Below are 23,959 nucleotides of genomic sequence, written 5' to 3'. Positions count from 1 at the left end.
ATTATAACAAAGTACATTACATAAGTTTTAGTATACTCCATATACAACCACACGTCTTCATGTATATACAAAACCAACTAGGTTGCACAAAAAAAGCGAAACTACTAAAATGCACAAAAAAAAGTTCACCAACTCGCATCAAATTGGCTCCACAAAAGGCATAGGCCATGTGATTGTATCTCCAATTGAAATGTCGCCAAATGTTCCTTCCCCAACATATAACTCAGTTGTGTAATCAAAGATATCGTCAATTGTTATGTTATACGAGTCGGTAGATGGTACATCATTAGACACGCTTCCAAGTGCAACGGTTCTTTTCCTGAAGTTCTTTAGAAGGCATCGTGTGGATGGTGGAACATGTGACACTTCATCAAGAACACGTGATTGTCTTCTTGCCTACAATGAACTCTTATGAGATATGCTTTATCCATTATAATTGGAAATAAAAAAATGTGAATTTAAAGGAGAACTGTAGAACAAATCCAAGAAGAGTCAGTAGACACCCATCCAATCTTATATGCAAAATAACTCGGTGGAGTATCAAGAACTGCATGATGCAGGATACAGGAATGCTTCTAAGTCCTAACAGAGCAACAGTGGAGGTCCTAGCCCTGATTTGAAAAGAAGGTACCAAAACAATTACTCACCTAACACATTGGGGGACATACCAAGACGAAAGTAAATAATTACCTGACTACAACTGGTCCTCATAAGGTGTCTTTAAATCAATTTGGAAGCAAAAAAAGTTATTGATATAAGTTTGATATTAAGTTTAGTCATAAGGGTCGTAATGGCCAGGAACCTCTGGAAGAACTAGACCACATTATGCGAAAATGGATTACTGTAAAATAGCAAGAACTATGCATTTTCCTAACACCATCCTACTACTTTTGACCAAGTTCTGGCTTTGGAATAAATTTGTCAACATCTACAGGTGGTAGTTCTCTAGTTTGACTGCTGAATCAACGCAGGCAACGGCAAACCCACCTCTCAAAAGAGAGGGGTCTCACTAGCCCCATGTAACCACTTTTGGGCGGGGCAAGCCCACTTGACGAAAGCTCTGGGATTGGACCCTTGATGAATCAAAGTCAACCAAAGCACCTACTCGAGCGGAGATTCTTTCTCAAATTTGATAGAATATAATTCCAACGCAAGTTCATCCTTGCGAATCACATCGGAGGAAGGCTGTTCTTATCAATGGAGCAGTCTACACAGAATGAAGTTTGTAATACTCCGCTGACCACAAGCATTCGCCTCCAGCGCAGTTGGGAGGGTCGCCCGTAACCAGTTAACACTGTCCACTGTCAGTAGGAGCAGTACTCGAATAGGCTTATGAGGGTGGTTTCAAAGGTAGTTAAAACCACTGACTTTTAGGCCTGTTTTCAGCAGGAAGAGCTGAAGGGAATACACTTGACGGAAAGCGCTAATAGGTATCTGGAACCTATAGCTACTGTTTTCACTTTCCTATTTGAAGCAATACGATCTCTTCTCATGAATTCCCCTTTGAGACCTTAAGCGAGGAAGGAAAGAGGAGTGGCCCAAAAGGACCTTCTCTTCAGGCAAACAAAATAGCCCGGTTATGCTTTGATGAAACCCTATTTATAAATATAAGGATCCTTTGATGGTAGTTCAATGCTACCGCCTGGGAAAAAGAAGTCATGGGCGGGTCGCTCAGGAATCTACTGAGGCTAGACTGCTGATCTTCTGGAGTAGTCTTAGTCTGGGAAACATAATGTAATCGCCGCCGAGAATAAACATGCTGTGCCGGGTGATTGGAATCCTCTGAGGTCAGCTGAACAGGCTGACAGTCGGTAGAAGATGCTGGGCAAAGCTGCTAGGGGGTTTCCTTTTCCTCAACCAATTCGTAACTGTCAGCCTTACTTGGTCTAACATTTTGTTATGAGCTAGCTGAATGGGTAAGATTTGAGTTCAAGTGGCACAGGACCTTCGATCGACCATGGGGCGTATTCTACCCTTACCGAATTCATTCTATTGAAGCGTAACGCCCATTTCAGGGGGGGTGCAACACTTCTAAGTTTTGGCCCACCAACGACATTTCCTTATTTTGGGACGTTATGGCAAAAGACGATGACTCTTGGAAGGAAAGATAAGGCCACTGACTACCTCAGACCTTGCTCGCAAAGACTATCCACCTTCAGCATTTGGTACTGAGGAGAGCCAGCCATTAAGCACAGACCCTTCCCTCCAAAAGTCTCCGCTAGATTCTCTCAAAAGTACCTCCAGGCAGTCGAGTAGCACCTCTAGTACTACTTCATCTGCCTGTTCTTCGACATGCTAATGCTTTTCTGTGTTGTTTTGTTATTTTTTCAGTACTTGATTCAACAATGCAACTTCAGCAGGACATGTCCTCTCTCCAGTCTGAGTTGGACAGGATTCTTTACTTGCTAAAGATTGCAGACCCAACAGGGGAAGCTGCTAAAAAAAGATACTTGATTGTAAAAACATCTGTGTTAAATGAAGTTGAGGTAGCCACTTCTGGCATCACTAAACTCTTTCCAAGAGAACGAAACAAAAAATCTGGTTCAGGAAAGCTCACAGATGACTCCACCCATCAAGAAGGTACTCATGAGGGTACCACCCAAGCTGTTACAGTTGCTGAAGTTGAAAACAATGTTACTGATTCAACTGAACGCAAAGGTCCTGCTTACACTGCAGAAAACCTCAATGGCTCGGGGGTATCCATGACACTCAGAAGAAAGAAATCAAACAAGAAGCAGCGCCTTCGAATGTGGACGATTCAGATCAGTTTGTGGACTACAAAGACAGGAAGGATGCTTTGGGTTCTACCGTCTCTATACAAGTGGAATCAGGGATTGAAGCTGCAGCTCCTGGTCTATGCATGTCTTTGTTTACGGACAATGGAAATAATACGCATTTCACTAGGGACATTGACACATATGCATGGATGTAACGTCTGACGTACTACATTTGGACTAACAAACCTAGTACTCCCTCATACAGATACTTCATCTTTTAAGTCAACGTCAGAGTGTAATCTTAAACTTTATTTTAAAAAAAAAAAAAAAAACATAACCGAAAAAAGAATTTCTCCAGTGTATTGGGCTGCTGTGTTCTGTCGTTCTATTGAAACCTAACAGTTACACAGGTAAAGACGCAGGTGCTGGATACACACAAAGGGTTAGCCTAGGTGCACAAGTGGAGGAGCAGTGTCTATGCAAATATCTATAGAATAACGCAACATCGATTATTTAACTAAGAAAGGCTCGCATAAGAGAAATGCAACAAGAACAGCAAAGGCTTACAAATGTCAAGGTTGAGTGAGCAAATAATGTCCTGGAAATCAATATTGTTTAATACCATAGTTTTGGATCCTTAAATCCCAGTCCATATTACTTCGAGCTTATATCTTCTTCGCTTGAAGGCCTCAACTCTGTGCAGACCCTCTAACTATCGTCATTTGCAGTCTAATCTACAAGTTCAGACCATCTCTATCTGTTTTTTTTTCTATTGGCAGACGATCTCAATTTGCTACACATAATTTATAACCTATCTGAGCAACTCCTATCCTTCCTAATCCTAGGGTACTGCTGATCCATTTTAAGATCAATGTCATAGCTACTCCAAACATATGATATACCTTTCTTGGTTTTCCAACACTCTACTCATAAATCTTAGCTTGCCTAACTGTTGTCTAGCATATGTTCCCTTTTATTTTTATTTCGGGTATGCAATATGCAATGATCACGGAACACTCCTAACGATTAGAATGATATTTGGGGACTAGGTCTATGCAAACATCAATGCAAAGCAGCAAGCAGTACCCGATAGAACTACTTGCTATCTAAGATAATAATGTGGCCTACCTGATAGAACTTAGTCGGACCTTCATTGATTTTCAAAAAATGAGTATATTACTACTGAATCCACTACCATGAGAATCTAAAGAAGATCTCTCTAAGTGCTATTTCAGCAGGACTTGTCCACTCTCCAGTCTGAGTTGGACAGGATTCTTTACTTGCTAAGTTGAGGTAGCCACTTCTGGCATCACTAAACTCTTTCTAGGAGTGATGTTTTTGAAGTATCAAAGACAAAAGACTAGGTACATACGCGAAATGTTGGGAGATTTTTCAGAACTATTCAAGAAAAAGTTATGACTGCCATGACTGACAGATATTTCCTACGAAACTTATTATAACTTAAAAAGAAAAAAAAAATAGAGAAGTTAATATTTCCAGAGGTGGGGTTGCACTTCTTGAAGCTGATGAGGAATGTTGAGAAGAATAGTTTTTAGGCTTAGGAGGAGATAACTAATAGTATCAGGAACAACACCAGCTTCTCTCATTTTATAAAGAAGCTGTGTCGCTTCACGAAAAAGCTTAGCTTTATCAAACACATTAATCATAGAAGGCTGCCCAAGGAGACGACACAGAACAGACACACATGGAAGAATACTAATAAGAGCAACAAAGGGACAAAGACAAGTTTCCAACTAGGTCTGAGAAGGCAATTCACGGTGATATTTACTGCTTTTATACTAACAACGCTAGGTTTTCAAAAACTAGCAATAGCAGTTCCAACTATGTGGAATCAGGTGTACGCACTACTACCTACATTTCCAAAGGTATTGCACTCAATACCTTACATGATAAACGGGTCGCAGGAGAATGGAGGATAGATGTCAGGCTTGGGAAAGCACCTAGTTGCAGGCCAGAGATATAAACATTGATAAGTTTGGATTCAAGATAGACCATTGATAAGTTTGTTCCAAAGAATCGGATCACAGCCATATCACTAATGATTTATGACTAATACCTCCACACAAAACAACTAGTACTAACTAAATTTGGCGCAGATATAATAGACTGAACAAGTTAAAGGAACTTGAAGGATGTCAAAACATGACTGAGCATAACTAATTCAGCAAGAACTACCACATAGCACAATGTATTATTCATGTGTGCACCCAACAAATAGTTTATTTCCATTTTCTAAACAATAAAACCTAGTCGATAGTCCAAACTCCAAACATATAATAGTATTATTTCTTCTTCAATACGAGACATAATATAAACAATAGAAGAAATAAATAGAAGTGTTGAGATCAGCTTTGCTGACTCTATACTAAAATCGTGTAGGCTATATAACATGATATATATTACTACATATATAAAGAAATGTTGCACTAAGTCATCTTTCATTACCTATGGAGAAGTATTTTCGAACTCTGGTGCATAACCTTCTAACTTTTCAACAAGAATTTTACGTGCCCTCGTCTCTTCATCAAGACGTTGCATCACTAGTTTGACATTTTCATCTGCACTTTCACATTTTCTCTTTTCTTCTTCAACAATTTTGATGTAAGGAGCGGAGGCATGTACAACAATCTTTGTAACACCAGTTCCTAGTCCTCGAACGCGACCCTTGCCATCACGACCAATGACCTAACCATAACACAAAATTATTACATTCAACAAAGGACGACATTTAACACATACATCCACTGAAAAGTTTCAGAGTATACTAAATAGATGCCTGCTCTAACATGACCATTATCTAAATATATATACCTTTGCCACAGGATCATTATCCAAATCTTTCTCTCCCAAGTAGGGGTCAAGGCTCACAAGCCGCTTGATTTCATCCTAGAAACAAAATTTATAGTCATATACACAAATTTTTCCACCATGAAATTAAGAGCTAAAGTTAAAGAACAATAAAAGAATAAGAATTCCAATTACCAGACTTGGTCTCAATTCAAGAAAAGGACATGATCCGTCCTTACTTGTATGTGTGGTCACAAACACATACGTTCTTGTGACCGTACCATCTGGGCTTTCCTTAATCTTAAAAGAAAACAAACTCTTAAGCATATAACAATATTCTGGTAAATCCAGAAGTTGTTAGTAACAATAGAAAATACCAGTTCCTCTTCGATTCTAGCACATCCAAGTCTACCAGATGTGTGTGGCAACTTCATGTGCTCCCTAGATAATTTGCCCTTTTCTCGCTTAATTTTCTCTTCATTAGTCGAGCAAATTTCTATAAAGCTTTCCCAATCTTCTTTTTTTGTACGCTTTGGTATGTTTTCCATACGCTCAGAATTGGTTGAATATCGATCATAAACCTTGCGTCTCATGTGTTTCCAATTTTTCCAAGATATGTTGGCTTTTAGCAAAACACCAACTTGGCGAGTAGGTGAAAGATCATAAACATCCTTCAACATAAAACAAGAAAAGATAAAAATAGCTTAAAACTTGTTAACAAAAGAGAGGACTAAACTCTTGAAATTAGGCAAAAACAGATAGAAACACTTAGAATTTTCAGGTGGTATTACAAATTGCTAAGACTAAATGCTAAAACCAACACTTCGAATTTTCAACATTGAATTGACACTTAGAATTACAAGAGGGAGTGGGTAAGGTGGATACATTTTATGGGAATATGGCTTCAAGCACTTTATAGTCTTCCAAGCATTTTCAAGTGTCTTTGCTTCACGGCGGGAATATGGCTCTTAACATGCTTAGGAGACCTGAGTCGTCCCAAGAAGGTGAAGGGACCCTAGACAAGTTCAGTACTCGCTCTGTCAGGGAAATGAAGTTCAAAAACAGAGGACAAAAATTTATTACTCTCCCTTAGATGGAAACAGGGGAGAATATAGCAAGCAGTAGTTGTTCATTCATTGAATGGAGATACAGTTAAAGTGGCTAATGTAAGAAGACAAGGTTAGAAGAAACAGTGCAATCTTAACTTTTTCCGCTCTTTATCAACTCACTTGCTTTCTAAGTGAAGAAACAAATCATTTGTGCTGGCCAAATAGATTTTTTCTTCTTTGTCTGAAAATTAGATATTCTTTAAAGTTCTGACTTAGAACTCAAAAAATACTTGCCAACAATCTGATTGCACTTCACAAAATGCAAGATCAGTAGTTTGGTTTTCAAACTTCTCTTCATTTTTTCATTCTCAGAATCTGCCGACAAATACCTTAGCTCAAACCAAAACTTGCTCGAAGTTGATTTAACTGCTCTTCTTCAGACTTCAAAGCCAAAATCCTAAAAGACACAACAAGAGTGTACTCTCGCCATGGGTTGGCGGATTGTTGTGCAGGAGATTGGGAGGGCATTGATGTAATCCCAAGACAGGGGAGAATAGTAACGTTATTAGTTACAAGTACCCTCAGACAGGAAGCGATGCCCCTTTACATGAAGGGCACATTGTCAACTTTACTGGGTGAACTTCAGTTCCTGGAGGCATTAGTCACAAGTGGAATGAAACAAATTGGAGGAAGCATTCCTGAAACTTTGTCAAAGCTAGTCCACCTAACTCAACTTGTCCTTTGAGGACAACATTCTTGAAGGATCCATACCTTCAAGTCTAGGTCAGTTGGCTTCACTTAATACCCTTTCATTAGGTGGCAACCATTTGAAAGGATATATTCCTTCAAGTTTAGGGAACTTGACATTTATTGATCTCTCAAATAACCAATTTTCAGGACAGATACCGAGTTAACTATGAAGCCATAACCAACTAACCAAAAAGTTAAGAAAATTTGACTAATGAGACGTTGTGTGTTTCGCAATTATAAACCACAAAAAATTTCAGTGCTTTAGCGTATGTTGATACACAATTATTCGATAACCCATATCACAGAACACTCTAACTAGACTCCGATCCTTGAGCGGTTTTTATTTTCTTCACTCTAAGTGTAGTCTAGCTTGCATAGTATTTGCTCGAATCCTAGTACGTATCCATCAGATAGTGTTCATGGGTAAGGCTATATATGAAATAACCTTCATTCAGAATGATGATGCTAAGGAGGGAGCACACAAGCAGAAGGATATAAAGGTCAGTAAGTGGGAAAATAGAGAAACAGGGGTTCAAAATCTAAACACTAATGGGACGTTACAAGGATCAGTAGGGGAATGGGCTGCAACACTACGCAATGACACAGGTGAGGTTATAGCAGCCAACAATGGCTCGTCAGTTGAACTGCGAGCAGTGGCACATGGTATGGGCATGGCATTGAGACATGGCAGCAAGGAAATCATAGTATAAACTGATTCCTTGGCCGTAGATGCATTCAACACAGAAGAATGTGTTTAGAAATATACTTAGAGGGGGAAAAAATAAAAATAAAATAAGAGTATAATGTACTTACTGTTACTCTCTTAAAAACGTGTTTCTTGATATCCTCCGCACAAGAGGGCGGTCGGTAAAATAGGTGCACAATACATTCTAGCCATTTTGCCTATAAATGTGACAAATTGAGTAGAACCAGGACCAACAGGTAGCCCATTATAATTGAACCGAACTTCCTTCTTTGGACCTAAAGATTTCAATATCTTAGATTACACAACAAAGCAAAAGCAATAACAACTAAACATTTATGAAAATAAATCAATATCATAGTCACCTGTATGTTGTTCCTCGATTTCTTCGGAGTCACTAGGTTCAAAGTCAAGTTGATAGTCACTAGGTTGATCAGATCCGGTTTGCGACATAACTGATTCAAATCTAAATAATGAGTTTACCAAATTCTAGACATAATGTAAGTAATGAATTCACCAAACGCAAACTGATTTCAAACAAGAACATCATACCATTCAAGATTAGATATATTCAAAAAGCTCGACTTACGCAAAATAGAAATAAAATGCAATATGTAAGTGTCACACCAAATCAGCAGACACACCAAATCAGCAGACACGCCAAATCAGCAGACACGCCAAAAAAGAGTTATAATTGTGTGCACTAATCTGATTTCACTTTACTATCCACTAAACTTCAACACCATCAATATCACCCATTAAAGCAGATGCTAAACCATCTGAGTTTGCCATTGCTTCAAAGACTAAGGGTTCTTCATAAACATCCACATCATGGTTCAATCTCTTAGGAGCATGCAAGACGACATGCCAATTATCTCTATTAAGATCCTTGCAATAGAAAACTTGAGCAGCTTCAGAAGCAAGAATGAATGGTTCATCATCCTCATTCGTATTTCTTTGGCACCTTCTCAAATTAACATATACCAGATTTGTATCTGGATCAACAACGCATCCATTTCTTTTATCTTCAATACGCACCCAATCACAAAAGAACACTACTTGTTTAAACTTATGGTAATCTAGCTCAAGTATCTGCCTAATGATTCCATAATAAGTGGCTTCATCTTCCACTAAATTTTTTTCTTTGGCACTTGCTCTGAAATTAGTAAAAGCCTTCATTGAGACACCACTATTTTGGGTTGTTGAGTTCGCTTCTGAATCATACGTACAAAAAACATATCCATTTACTGCGTAGGAATTATATAACTTTGCAATAAAGGATGGCCCATCAGCAAACATCTTCAATTTAGACTCTTTTTCTTTCTCAAGTTGTTTCCTTAGCCAAGGAATATACTCCATCTCCTTTTCTGATGATGCAATGACCCTATGACTTTTACCCTTAGATTTGAAGCTTTGGAGGTATGTCTCGTACTTCCTGTAATTGTAAACAATGTACATTTATTATTAAAAATGTAGAGAGACATAATAAATGAAATTGAACGCAGGCGGTTTCTAATTTTACCTTTCCCACTCAACATTTTTACTTGACTTTCTCAAAACCCATTTGCGTGCTTGCTGGTATTGCAAACTCGGAAGCAAGTAGTCCTTCCCCTTTTTATCAATAGGGTAGCCACACTCATTTTTATCATCCAAGGCAGCCTTTTCTTCTTGCTTATGTATTTCTCTTTTGCTTGACGGGATATATTCCATGCAGTATTTCATTGCTTCATCCATAAGGTATTGTTCAGCAATACACCCTTCTGGAAATTTTGGGTTCCCTACGTACGATTTGTATGTTTTCATCATCCTGTGGTGTGTAATTAATCAATGTAAATATACACAAAAAACTAATGAATAACATAATTAGTTTCTGAAGTAACACTGACCTCTCAAATGGATACACCCAACGATATCTAACTGGTCCGCAAATTTGAGCCTCTTCCGCCAAATGCAAAACAAGGTGTGTCATGGACACAAAAAAAGATGGCGGAAAATACTTTTCAAACACACATAGTGACTCCACAACATGCTGTCCCATTTTTTCAAGTTCAGCACGACAAATAACCTTCGAACACAAGACATTAAAGAACAAAGAAAATTGTCGAATAGCTGCACGCAATGGCTTATGTTTCTTGAACGCATGCATCAACAACACTGGCAATAGGTGCTGTAACAGGATGTGATAATCATGTGACTTTAGACTCTTCAATTGAAAATCATCCAAGTTCACATTATGTTTCCAATTTGCACTATATCCGATTGGAACCTTCAATTGGTGCAAAGTTCTACAAATCAAGGATCTCTCAGAACGGGAAAGACAATAAGGAGCCTTAGCATACGATAACCTCCCATTAATTTTCACAGGCCACAACTTCTTTTTGATCTTCATAGCCTTTAGATCTTTACGTGCTGCCATACCATCCTTCGACTTACTAGTGTTCATGATTAAAGAGAAGAGATTATCTGCAACATTTTTTTCAACGTGCATCACGTCTACATTATGTGGAATAGGAAGATGCTATAGTAAATGTGAGAAGAGTATTAGTATATGCAAAATATAATTGCAATACTAGTAACTAGTAGCAGGACTTGCTTGAGATAAAAGATTGGTCAACTAGTCTTGCTGCAACCATTTATTTTAATATCAAAAGGGCATAATACAGAAACAAGGGTGAGGCCTAAAGACAGAGACTTGGCATTGCTACCCTGAAGACCTACAAGTCTGATCAACTGCCAATGGGTGAGGCCAACAATAAGGAAATGGATATGGAGGTACTACCAGAAAATCCAAAGGGAAGGTGATATTATCTTTTTTTAGTGGCAGCAAAAAGTCTAAGGATGGTACCGGCAACAAGAAAAAGCCTAAAAACAGGAAGAAGTTCAAGGATATGGTGGCAGCAAGAAGAAGTTCATGGATGTGGTCAACAATAAATTACAGTGCTATTACATAGAACATTGAAAATAAAGGGTAATAAATACCTCCTAGTAATCCAGTTTAAAGAAGATGGAATCCTTCAACCAACCAGTCAACTTAACCTCGTTTGAACCCCTCTTCCTCTTTTTACCATTCACCTTACTGTATACATAAGGAATTTTGCTCATTTTCTGCTTCACTACTGAACCAACCAAACGGCGAGGATGCTCTCCATGTTCTTCCTTCCTATTAAATTGGGATTTCTGTGTTCTGAAAGGATGGTTTTTATTTTTCAGAAATTTCCTACACCCCATGTAAGAAAATTTCTTCCCATTTGTTAACCATTTCGACTCTATCCCTTCACTACAAACTGGGCAAGCGTACCTTCCTGCTGTTCTACGTCCTGAAACATGACCATATGCTGGAAGATCATGAATAGTCCATAATAAAATTGCTCTCATGTTGAAAGTCTTCTTACTGCAAGAATCATAAGTTTCAGCCCCCTTGGACCACAAGTTTCTGAGTTCTTCAATAAGCGGCTGCAAATAAACATCAATTTCATCTCCTGGATTACTCGGAATCAATAGTGTTAACATTACAAACTCTTTGCGCATGCACAAGGATGGAGGAAGATTGTACGGGGCGATCATTACAGGCCAACAACTATGAATGCTATTGTTGTTACCAAATGGATTAAATCCATCTGTTGCAAGTCTTAATCGAACATTACGTGACTCCTCAGCGAAATCGCTCCACCGATAATTAACAGACTTCCAACAAGAAGAATCTACTGGGTGCCGCATATGACTTTGGTTTGGAACTGATTTTGCATGCCATGTCATATTCTCAGCAAGCCACGTCACACTATACATCTTCTGCAACCTTTCTGTTAAAGGAAAATATCTTAGCTTCTTCATTGGCAAAGGTTTAGCCCTTGGCTTGGATTCATCAGCTGGCTTCCATCTGCTCGCACCACATGTGGGACAACTAACTCTATTTTCATTTTCCTTCCCCCAGTATAAAATACAATCATTTGGACATGCATGGATAACCTCACACTTCATACGCAATGCCTTTATCATACTTTTAGCACTATCCGTTTTAACAACCAATGTACTCTTATCCGGCAGAATCCTCTTTAAGAATCCCAGTAACTGTGTGAAACTATTATTGGACCACCGATGTCTAGACTTCATCCCCAATAGCTCAATTGTCGCTAACAACTTTGAATGTTCACCTTCACATGAAGGATACAAGGGTTGTAATGCATCTTCCATCAATTTTTTGTATCGAACATCCTCATGTATATTGATTTGAATATCATCTAGCGAAATATCACCATCAGGAGCATCATCTTCATCTTGATTCTCATCCACCTCATCCAGACATGCATCCAAGTCATTAGGTTGACTATGCCCAAATGTATCGTTCACCATCTCCACCATTCTTGGAAGCATCTCTTCATTACCGACACAAGTTGAGGTACTAGCAACAGTAGCATTGACATTTTTTCTGGAAGAACGCTCTCCATGTTGAACCCATGATGTGTAAGAGCTTGTTATACCCTTACGAATCAAATGGTAAAAAATATCTTCAGCTGATCTCTTCTCTTGGTTACCGCAGTCAATACAAGGACAGCAGTACCAATCAATTTTTTTCCCCAAACTATTTTGGGTAAATTTAATGAATGAACGAGCACCTTCAATGTATTCCGTAGATAACGTCGGTGCCTTCATCCATGCCTTGCTTGGCACTTTCGTAGACATCTTTTACAACAAAAAAAAATCAATACAAATACCACTTGCATATCAAATAAAGTGTCATACTAACTAACTAATACAACTTGCAGCACACACGCACAAACGAGTAATATTACATCACCAAGAACATACTAATTAAATTAAACTTGTGGTAGTGAAAGCCATATAATCAAAATTTTCATGAGTCGATATGCAACTAAGTTTTTTTACTATGTTTATGCCCCCCACTCTCTAAATTCTAAATTAGTTCTGCCCTACACATTAGACAATCACCACCACGAATAACATTTTCGACAAACCAACACCCTCACCATGTTAAACAAAACATAGTTTATAAAAAAAAATGTTAGAATTGATAGACAACACCCTCAACCACGAAAACCAACATCTTCACCAAGAAGTGCATCCAATTAAAGGATGAAAACTTCCATTACTCAAGAAAAGCGAATGGTGAAAACTCAATTTTAACAACAATAATTTACTCAATTTTTTTGATAAAGCAATAAAAAGTCACAACGTTATACAATATTAATTCGCAGTAACAATAGCATATCAATAACAACGATAATGATATGTGTTTCATTTCTTAAAACAAATAAATCTTTTTAAACAAAGAAAAAAAAACACAAACCTTTAGGAGATGCAAACTAACTAAAATTCGATCAAAACTAGTTGTAGTAGTGTATATGCAAAACGACCAATTTAAAAAGTTAGAGTTTTGACTCAACCCATTACAAGAATGGGAAAAAAAACAAGGGTTACGATACCTAGATAACTAGATAACTAGAGTAGTAGAACGTATCTTCTCCATCAATCTGTCCCTTATTGAATTAACAAGCCACAATGATGTTTGGTATTCCTCCTTATAATTCGTCCACCAATAGCAATGGCACTAGTAAGTTTCTTGTATATTCATTATGTTTCTTTCTTAGCTTGTGTTACTTTGTTTCTTGATATTGTGCATGCACGTATTAGGTTCAACTTCATAATGCCTAGTTTTATTTCTTTCTGTGTATTTTTGCATACGTTATTTTGACAGCAGTGTTGGCGCAATCATCGCCAACTACCGGTGACATTGTTTTTCAATATCCTACTGCGCCGGCAATTAACCAATTAAGTTAATGTCATTCTAGCCAACACCTATATATTAATTTATTTATTTTTTTCCCCTCTATTCAGACTGAGAATATATATTTACTTGTAGCACATAACTTTATTTAAACATGTCAGTCGTGCATTGTGTCACATAATAAGTTCATCAATTTAAATCTTTCAGACTTAGATTGTTATTTCACAATTATATCATTGCTGTTACAAAGACATGGAAAAATATATGGTTTTCTATTCTTTGAATCCAAAAATAAAACTTTACTGTGTCACACCTAACAGTTCAGAATATAAATTTCATATTATAGTTATATATTTTACCATTGTTAGATGTAAATTAGAAGAGTTCTGTGAGTTTTAGAGAATGGCCGGATTATGACTTTCAAAGGGTAGAACACAAACTTGAAAACAGACTTCATGAGAAAGATGCATCATCCCAATATACTAATTAAAGAAAAAATAACATCTTTTCTAAATAAAATAAACAAACCGGTGAAATTGAAGCTTGCTGAATTTGTTAGCTTTGGCAGAAGTTGTTTGAAGTTATCCGCGAGGCTTGCAAATGGAGTCGTGAAGTAGCTGCCGCTTGTGAGGTATGGAAGGAGATTGTATATGACGGTGAGTTTTTGGTTGAGTTTTAACCAAATAGAAACCGAAAGAGAGAAAATTGGAAAGGAGCGAAAATTTTGGGGGGAAGGTATTCGCGCTTCGACTGGGATTTCGGTGAAAATTTTCTTTACGGGCTTGGATCATCAATTTTTTGTTTGACGGTTATGGACTATCAATTTAATAAAAAGCCCATCAAATATATTCTTGACTATTAGTACCCGTCAATTCCTATCCGGACCAGGAGTAAAAAAAATCATGTTTTCACCTAGTGACTTTACCTTACAATCTTAATGACGCACAAGGAAGCCAAAGTCGATCATACACATCTGCCACTTACTATCACATTAATCTATTCCTAATTGAGTTAGAGGTCTTTATTAGGCATTGTGGGGATTAGGTGATGGTTTAAGAATGAAGGAAATGGATATTCAAAAAGAACTAGTCTGAGAGAATAGAGTCTTCATATTACGTAACTAGAGAAAACCTTGTTTTTACTTTGCTTCTACACTTCGTTTCCATCCTTAGTCATTTCTTTTTTTTTTTTTTCTTTTGGCCTTTGACTCCTTTGATTCTGTTTTTGGAGTTCTAATTTTTATTTTATTTTTTTTTGTTTTCTTTGGATGGAAACTTTATTTTCTTATTTGATGCAACTAACAAATTATTGATTTCAAAGGTCTTTCTCTTTTCTATTCTTCATCTCTATTCTCAGACTCATTCAAAGATGGGTAGGCTGATTTTTATTTTTATTTTGTTTTATATAAAAGGGTAAAGGATTTGCGGTTTATGAAAGGCTAAAATAAGGCTCAGAGGGGCGACTAGCAGAAATAATTTCATATAGGTTTGAATTTCTGGCTATATCGATCCAAAGAGGGCCTAAATTCCGTCTTTGGATATGACACAGTGATCAAGCAAGTGGATGTGTGATTTCTCTATTCGGAATTTACTTCTCCCTTGTGTCATTTCTTAAATATTTCACTCATATATGGCTTTAGGCTATATTCTCACAGGATTTGTAGAATAAGTACTCTAGCCTAGATTTCAGAACTTACTGTCAATACAAACATAGATACTCATGCAATATATTTATAGAAAGATGCAAAGATTATTACCTACATATTAACCTAAGTTTCTAAACACTATTATAATACAACCGCTAACGTGAAACTTCTAGATTATTAAGAGCATAGAAAGAAAACAATACCAATATTCCTCAGTGTATAGCATAAAATTTTTATTTTTATTTTTAAATTTTTTATTTCTTTACTAGAAAACAAGTGTATATTGTATATATCTATATCCTAACAGGAGCCTTAAATTACGCGGGTTTCTATGCCACCCCCAAACAAAAGCATGCTTTGTCCTCAAAGTATTGACATAAGAAGGGTAGGAAAATACCATAGGAATGCGTGAAATTTTGGAACATCTGCAAAACAAAATTAAAACATACTAACATAGATAAATAAATATAGATGCAACTCTATATGAGTTCCACCCGTTATGGGGTTACAAAGAAGTAAATTGCTTGGGACATAAGCAGACACTTACCAAAAATAAAAACTTACCTCCTATCCATCATTTAGGCGTCATCATCCTCGCCTACATAGAAACGAGGTCCTTTTGTGTTCGACCACGCCATGATAACTTGCCAAGCCTCTCTCCACGTATCATCAACCGGTGCTAGCTTGTTAAGTGTTACTAGGTCTGATCGGGTGTAAGGAGCAACCCATTGAGGTTGTACCCTCCATCCCGGCCAAGTCATAACACTAAACGAACGAACAATGCAATTGGTGGGTCTCATAATTTCAACCCCAACCCAATCCGTGTAGCGGGTATAGAAATCAGGGAAAAAATAGCACATAATACGACAAACCAAAACAGGCATAAGAAGGTACTTATGCCTCATACTATGGCCTCTAGCTAGACTAGCCACTAAAAGTTTGGGAATGTCATATAGGAAACGTCCCTTAGCTAAAGCAAAGAAAACGTCACCAGCGGTACTATGTGCAGAAGTAAACTGCCAATCCCCTAAAATATTCATCATAATGAAGAACATAGTAAGGCCTACATTCAGGGATAGGCTACCAAGGGCTATGTTATACTCCCCTCGGTCCATTACACGAAACTCCCCCATAAGTCTCGTAAAAGTACTTATAGTTATAAATGTATGCATTATTAGTCAGATATCCTCATGAGTTTGTAGGAACAAGCATAGGCATTCCCACAACAAAAGCAACTAAGAACTTGCTGAAATCCATAGTTGTATCATTAACTACGACAGAGAACATTTGTTCTCCATCTGGTCGACAAAAGAACCTTGAATTATTATAGAAATATTCAGTAAGTTGAGGTGAATACGAGTCATCAGGACTTACCAGTAGATGTGTCCATTTTGACTGCATGATTCTATCACGGAACCATCCTCCATAGGTGTCACTTCGGAACAAATCTTCAAAAGATTGTTCCAGTATGATATGAGGGGATGTCATCACAACAAATACACTCTAGAAGTGTTGCAAACAACCTTGGAAAAACTCACAAAAAATCAGAAATTTAAGTGGCTACGAAGGTCAATTTGGGGTGCTTTCGCCAATTGGCTTTGTGAAGGGCGCAGGGTGCGCTCCTGTCTTGCTCGAGGTCCAGGCACTACAACACAGGGTACGCTCAGAACTTGCCTATGAAGGGCCCAGGGCGCGCTCTTGTCTAACTCGAGTTCTAGACATTTCAGCGCAGGGTGCGCTCATAATTGGGCTGTGAAGGGCGCGGGGTGCGCTCCGTATACCTTGAGTGTTTTGCAGTGAAAAACTAAGAGAAAAGTGAGATGTGAAAGGTGAGAGTGTAAGTGTAGAGTGAATCAAGTATTTATAGAGGTTTAATTTCTAAAACGAATTCTACAAGTTTCCTAAATTATTAAGGCAATTGCTGGAAACAAAATATTTCTAAACCCAAAACAGAAATAGACCAGGTGCATATTCCAAATATAAACCAATAGCTTTTTGGTTGAATTTAAAATAACAGCTTCCTAATTCTATTCATTGAAATTCCATCTTTACAACAATATATAATCTTAGCCACACCAAAAGATAACATCATCTTAGTAATCAAAATAGGAAAGGGTGCGGTATTTACTCCAATTCCTCTAATCATAGTTAACAAAAAGTCGATGATGCAAAAATCATACCTCTTTTGCTATAATACCCAGAGTACGTGCAGATAGTTCAGACTGATGTCACTAAAATTCTATTTCCCAATGACATTCTTAGCAACCCACTGAGCTACAGCCAACTGGTTGGTTCTCAGAGACGACTGTCGGACGCAATGCGATTTCGCATTGTATTGTCCCTCCAAAACAGTCTCTTTCATCAATGCCTCAACCTCACCATACTGGGATTCCTGTGCTGTGGCTACAGGGTAGCGGTTTGGCTGAATGCCCAGAATATAAGTCAATATCGAAGCACTCACTTCTCTTTTCGCACCATTCACTTTCACAAAAATCCTCCTATCCTCGATTTCCCGCTTCTTGTAAAAATTTAAAACCAAATCCGAATGGTATAAATCATTCTCCTTATGCCACAACCTTTGCCAATTCCTATGTTTCATCTCGTCATTGTAAAACAGTGCAAAATGGTCCGATTTGAAAACTTGTTCCTGGAGAATTTTGCGTTTTTGGTCCATTGATGTTTAAAATCAAAAATGGGTTTAGGGTAAGGTGGAGGAGACGTATTGAAACAAGAAATCGAACTTTGGTTTGAGTGGTTGTTTGATTTGGGAGATTATTTATTTATTTATTTATTTTTTTTTTGTGTGCGAACTATTGGAGGCGGAAGTGAAGAAGATGAACTGGATGGGGCGAAATTGGAGTGGGTGTTGTTTGAATTGAATGGAAGAATCAGTGGTTTTTGGATTCGTTTTTTATTTATTTATTTTTTTTTAGGGTTTTGGCTCGTTAATGGAGACCTGGAGGCGGAGTGGAGAAGAACGCGATGCGTTTTTGGGTTTTTCTGTGGACTCATGTACGAGGCACGTGACTACAATATTTTGGGCCCAAGCCCAAATAATTTTGGAAAATGCCCATTCAGTCCCTATGCGTGCAAACTTAAAACTGAAATTCTTGACTCGTTACCAGTCCGATTTTTGCGAATGAGCTATGAAAACAATCAAGAGAGAATTTTCAATCCAATGATCCGTAAAACACTCTATTCTAACCGTGGTTGACATATAAAAAGATGGAAAATACCTCAAAGTGCGTGCATGACATAAGTTATGTGAACAAATAAAATCTAAAGTTATAGATTGTGTCAACCCGAATCAAAATACTATTAAACAACATCAACAACAAGAACAAAAAGTTGAGAATGTTTTAACCGTTGGCCATTGACTTGAAAGGTATATTAACTCGTGAAAATGTTTTAACCGTTGGCCATTGACTTGAAAGGTACTATTGTCCTTGGGATTTACCAAGGTTATTGCACCATAAGGGGTGACTTCAGTAACCAGAAAAGGACCAGACCAACGGGTTTTTAATTTCCCTGGGAAAATATGCAAACGGGAGTTGTAAAGCAAGACCTTTTGACCGACCACAAACTCTTTGCGCAAAATTTGTTTATCATGAACACGTTTCATATTAGCTTTATAATCCTTTGCTAGATCATAAGAATCGCTACGGATTTCTTCAAGCTCATTTAATTGCAATTTGCACTTGACACCTGCCTTATCGAAATTGAAGTTAAGGCTTTTTATAGCTCACATAGCACGGTGCTCCAATTTAATGGGAAAATGACAAAGTTTCCTAAATACAAGTCTGAAGGGAGACATACCTATAGGAGTTTTAAAAGCAGTCCTATACCCCCATAAGGCATCAGTTAGACGCTTAGACCAATCTTTCCTATCAGGATTTACAGTTATTTCTAAGATTTTTTTGATTTTTCTATTAGAGACTTCTACCTAGCCACTAGTTTGTGGATGATAAGGAGTTTCCACCTGATAAGAGCCTAAAACTGTAGTTTTAACCCCTTAACAATAATACTTTTAGACTAATTATGCGAGTAATAAATAAGAGTTAATGCTGATTACGTGATTTTATGTATTCCAGGCATTGGAGTCAATTATGTGCAGAAATGTGTCACTTTGGCGAGATAAAGGAGCAAGTGTTGGTTACTAAGAAGTTCTGTGATTAAAGGCCAAGATTCAAGGAGAAAAAGCCTTTTTAAAGCCCGATCGAAGCTATAAAGTCAAAGTCAATGTGGGCACGCAAAAACAACGCATAAAAGTCAACAGAACTTCCGAAGGCTGTATCTTTGTACTCAGACCTCAGAATTAGGCCTACCTTTTGTCAAAACGACCGACTTGGAAAGAGCTTTTGTGGACTAACCCAATGGTCCAAGCCTTGACCCAATCAGAGGAGCATAAGTGGATGAAAAGTCTATTGAAGTCAAATCTAACTTAAAAGGCCTCTGTGGACTGAAGAAATTGGGTTTTGGGCACAATTTTTCGGCCCAAAACAGGGCTCCTCAGCCCATGTATGAAAATGTGGACTTTGTCTCCTCCATTTCAACACACAAGACTTAACTCTTAAGCAATCTAGTTTTTAGTTAGCCATTAGAGAATAATTCTAGATCTAGTTCTTACATTCAATTAATTAGTTTTAGACTCCATTAATTAGTTTTTTTATTATCTTGTTTTAAATTTAGTAGTTGAATCAGTATTGTTATTTTATTCATTAGATTAATAAAGTTAGTTAGTTATTCATAATCTAGATTCATTTCCATTAAATCATTTTAGTTTCAATTCATAGATTTAATTATTAATCATTATTAGTTCAATTAAATCTTGCATGATTAGATTTACATTTGAATTTAAATAAGCAAATTTAGAATCTTTATATCATGTATTGCTTAAATTCATATAGAAATGATAATTTTATGAATCAAGGCTAAACGTCCATTAGAGGGGTTTGATGAAGCCTTAATGAAAACTTGATTGTGTAGTGTAGAAATAGTTGTAAGATTCTATTCCACTCTAGAAGGTAGTTGATTCGCCATGAGAATGGGTTGAACTTCCTCATATGCTAGTCATTAGTTGGCAGAGATTGCCATGAATGATTAGGGATTAGAACGATTAATTCTTATCGTAAGAACATAAGAATTGGATTACAACAATCTATGCTAGTTTATTAAGTTGGATTCAAGGTGGAGTCAAATTCCCCTAATTCGTTATCTAGATTCAAATCTTAGTATTTCCGTAGTTTGCATTATCATATCTTGTTAATATAATTTTCATCATAGTATAATTCCGTGTTACTCTCATTGACTTTGGTAGGACCGATAATCTTAGTAAACGCTAATTCTAAAGAACTAGGAGTTGAACGAATTCTCTACTCCACTTTGTGCAATAGCATCGAGAGTGTAGGAAACTTTGATAATAATTAGACAAGAAAATAACTTTAGTTTTACTTGCGTTTAAGTTTCATCGATTATTCGTAGGTAAAACTATTCATTTTACTTTTATCAAATGGCGCCGCTGCCATCTTAGTTCCCTTTAGAATTGTTTTCGTTAGTATTGTTAGTCTTTTCAAAGTCCAATTAAACCCACCCACCCTTTTTTTATTCAAACAAAACAGATCGCAAGTTCCTTCTCACTTCCGCCATTACCAAAGCTTCCAAACCCTAACCAAAAAAAAAGAAAAGAAATCCTAAATGCACCCACGCCCAAAGTTAAACCCACTTCAAATCTCCTCCACAACATCCCCCCACCAATTCCCAACCTTTGCACCACCGAAAAAACATAAAAGAATTCAAAAAATTTAACCACCACTGCGCCACCTCCCATTGTTTTTAGTGATTTTGGTTTCAAACTCTTTCCCTACCTTATTCAAACCTATAAATTATTGACAACCGTCAATGGCTCTAAGACAACGAATTTTTCCAGAACAAGCATTTAATGCCAACCACTTTGAGTCGTTTTACAGTGAGGAGATGATTCGTAGGTATTGGGGCCATTTGTGGTATTCGACGAACTATTTTTATTAGGAAGACTTGGTCTAACAATTTTATAGGATGAGGGAGTTGGCTAGGAATAAATTTTTTGTGAAGGTGAATAAAGTAAGGAGAGAAGTGGATAGAAATTTGTTGGCGCGTATCTTCGATATGGAGGAAGGACGTACTTTTGTAGCCACATTGCAGGAATCCCAAGTTAGTGGGATCGAGCCTTTGATGAACGAGACAGTTTTGGAAGGTAACTACAATGCGAGTTCGCATTGTGTTCGCCAATCATCTCTGCGAACCAACCAGCTGGCTGTAGCTCAGTGGATTAGGAGGAATGTCATTGGAAAGGAGAAAGTCAGTGACATCAGCCTGAATTGTCTTCACGTTCTATGGATACTCCAGATGAGGAAGTATGAATTCTGTATCCTCGAGTTTTTGATTACTATGATTAGAGGAGTTGGAAAGAGTATTGCACCTCTCCCTGTTCTGATAACAAAGATCATGATGAGGTTGAAAGCGACTCCGAAGTTTGATCGGATTTGGCTGAAGAGGCACCAAAACCCTGCTATTTATACGGAATGTATCTAGAAGACGTGGAGGTTACCTGAAGAGAGGGTAGTGGAAGAGAATGAGTCGGAGGATGAGGAGGACACGACATGTTTTGATGTCGATGCCTTGGAGAGGTGTACGTCTGATGTAGAACGCATGTCGGTGCTTCATCGTGGCATGCGTTCTCTTAATACTATTTGTGAAGTTCTCCGGACTCGGCAGGCTACTATACATCATAACTACGAGATTCGATCCCAGCGCAAGGATGATCGTTGGGAAGAGATGAAGGCAGAGATGGATGCATAGCGCAAGTTCCGAGAAGATATCCTTGAACGCTTCCCACCCCACGGGGGTTCTTCTTCTTCTGAGGTGTCTGTGAGGCACGAACGTCATCGCCGAAGGACAGATGGCTTGGGGCCATCGGGAACTCAGGCCCAATCTTCATCTCACATTCCATCGTCAAACAGTACGTAGCGGATGGTTTAGTAAATTTATGGATTGATGTTGTTTTTATTAGTTCGGATGTTAAATTTTGAATTCCATAGTTAAATTTGAATTCGGTAGTTAATTGTATTTGAATTTCGATTTTAATATAATGTGGTTCTTTTCAAATTATGCGTTGATTCTTGTGTTAATCCCACCTTCCCGAATTGTTTGGGGGTGGTATTATTTCTTTTAGCATGGTTTTTATATGATCCACAAATTATTATGTAATTTTGCGATGATTGTTGGGAATGTTGCCGATATTGGCATGGCTATGAGTTGATATTATGGTAGGATGAAATCTAAATGAGATAGGTAGTTACTATCCTAATTTCAACCTAAAAGACATTAGGTTTGTTTTGGAATAAAGAATATGGGCCGTTTTTTGGTTTTGGAAATATTTTGTTTCCAGTAATTGCCTTAAAGCTTTTTGGCAACTTGTCAATTCGTTTTGGAAACTCAAAACCTATATAAACTTCATTCATTCTCTACACAAAACTCACATCTCTCACTTTCATCTCTTACCTTTCACTCCCATTTTCCCCTCTTTTCTTCTTCACTTCAGCACTTAAGCTGCACGGAGCGCGCCTGCGCCTCAGTTGAGCGCCACCCGCGCCTAAAACATTGTAAGTCCATTTGCTCCTGAGCGCGACCCGCGCCCTACCTAGAATAAATCTGAGCGCGCCCTGCATGCAAAACACTATAACTCGAAATCCACCTGAGCGCGACCGAGGCCCTACCCAGGCATAGGCTGAGCGCACCCCGCTCTCTGACATCCGTAGGCACGAAAAATTCTGATTTTTTGTGGGTTGTTCCAGGATCGTTTGTAGGTATTCTAGAGAGTAGTTTTGTGATTACATCTCCTACAGTCATACCTGTGCAGTCTTTCGAAGACTTGTTGGCAAAGCGAGACTTATGGAGGTTGGTTCCACGACAGGATCTTGTAGTTGGGATGGCAGCATTGACTAGTAAGTGATGAGGACTTGTATTCACCTCAGCTTACTGCTTATTTCTACAATCATGCTAATTTCTATTGTAACCAAGATGGAGAACTAAAATTCTCCATTGTAATTGATGACACGCCACTAGATTTCAGTAATTCTTTGGTAGCGTTAGTTTCGGGATTGCCCTTACCTGATCCTATGCACACGTGGGGATATATGACTGATAATGCATACCTCTATGACTATACATATTTCCATGAGTATTATGGGGGAGGGGTGTTTCTTGTAATGGACCAAGGGTGATATAGCATAGCCCTTGGTAGCCTGTTCCTGAATGTAGGCACCACCATGTTATTCATCATGATGAATATTTTAGGGGAGTGGTAGTTTAATTCTGCAAATAGTATTGCTGGTGACATCTTCCTTGCTTTAGCTGAGGGACGTCACCGATATGACATTCCCTGAGTATTAGTGGCTAGTCTAAAGAGAGCCCAAACCATGAGGCATAAGTATCTTCTTATGCCTGTTTTGGTTTGCCGTATCATGTGCGATTGTTTACCTGAATTCTGTACCCAGTTCACGGATT

The 23,959-nt window shown here is 37.9% G+C and overlaps 2 protein-coding genes across 2 annotated transcripts; both read right to left on the bottom strand.

Annotated features, from left to right (window-relative positions):
• Positions 1 to 36: 36 nt before the first annotated feature.
• LOC147474353 (uncharacterized) lies at positions 37 to 6,059 on the bottom strand. Its single transcript, XM_086583104.1, has 5 exons — positions 5,903 to 6,059; positions 5,721 to 5,825; positions 5,550 to 5,624; positions 5,184 to 5,423; positions 37 to 396 (listed from the first exon to the last, which is right to left on the bottom strand). Exons 1-4 carry the CDS (start codon positions 5,957 to 5,959, stop codon positions 5,184 to 5,186), a joined length of 477 nt encoding a protein of 158 aa, XP_086439230.1. The 5' UTR covers positions 5,960 to 6,059; the 3' UTR covers positions 37 to 396.
• A 4,950-nt stretch (positions 6,060 to 11,009) lies between these two features.
• On the bottom strand, positions 11,010 to 12,707 carry LOC147474352 (uncharacterized). Its single transcript, XM_086583559.1, has one exon. It carries the CDS (start codon positions 12,705 to 12,707, stop codon positions 11,010 to 11,012), a length of 1,698 nt encoding a protein of 565 aa, XP_086439685.1.
• Positions 12,708 to 23,959: the final 11,252 nt, after the last annotated feature.

Source organism: Coptis chinensis, chromosome 9, assembly GCF_015680905.1.
Source record: "Coptis chinensis isolate HL-2020 chromosome 9, ASM1568090v1, whole genome shotgun sequence".
Taxonomy (NCBI): domain Eukaryota; kingdom Viridiplantae; phylum Streptophyta; class Magnoliopsida; order Ranunculales; family Ranunculaceae; genus Coptis; species Coptis chinensis.
The sequence above is the reverse complement of the archived record's forward strand: the minus strand, read 5'-3'. Positions and strand labels throughout refer to the sequence as shown.

Coding starts and splice junctions, on each gene's coding strand:
- LOC147474353 (XM_086583104.1), bottom strand. CDS start 5,959: ATGAAGTTGCCACACACATCTGGTAGACTTGGATGTGCTAGAATCGAA. Junction 5,826..5,902: donor CTAGAATCGAAGAGGAACTG/GTATTTTCTATT, acceptor TTTTCTTTTAAG/ATTAAGGAAAGCCCAGATGG. Junction 5,625..5,720: donor TTGAATTGAGACCAAGTCTG/GTAATTGGAATT, acceptor TTTTGTTTCTAG/GATGAAATCAAGCGGCTTGT.
- LOC147474352 (XM_086583559.1), bottom strand. CDS start 12,707: ATGTCTACGAAAGTGCCAAGCAAGGCATGGATGAAGGCACCGACGTTA.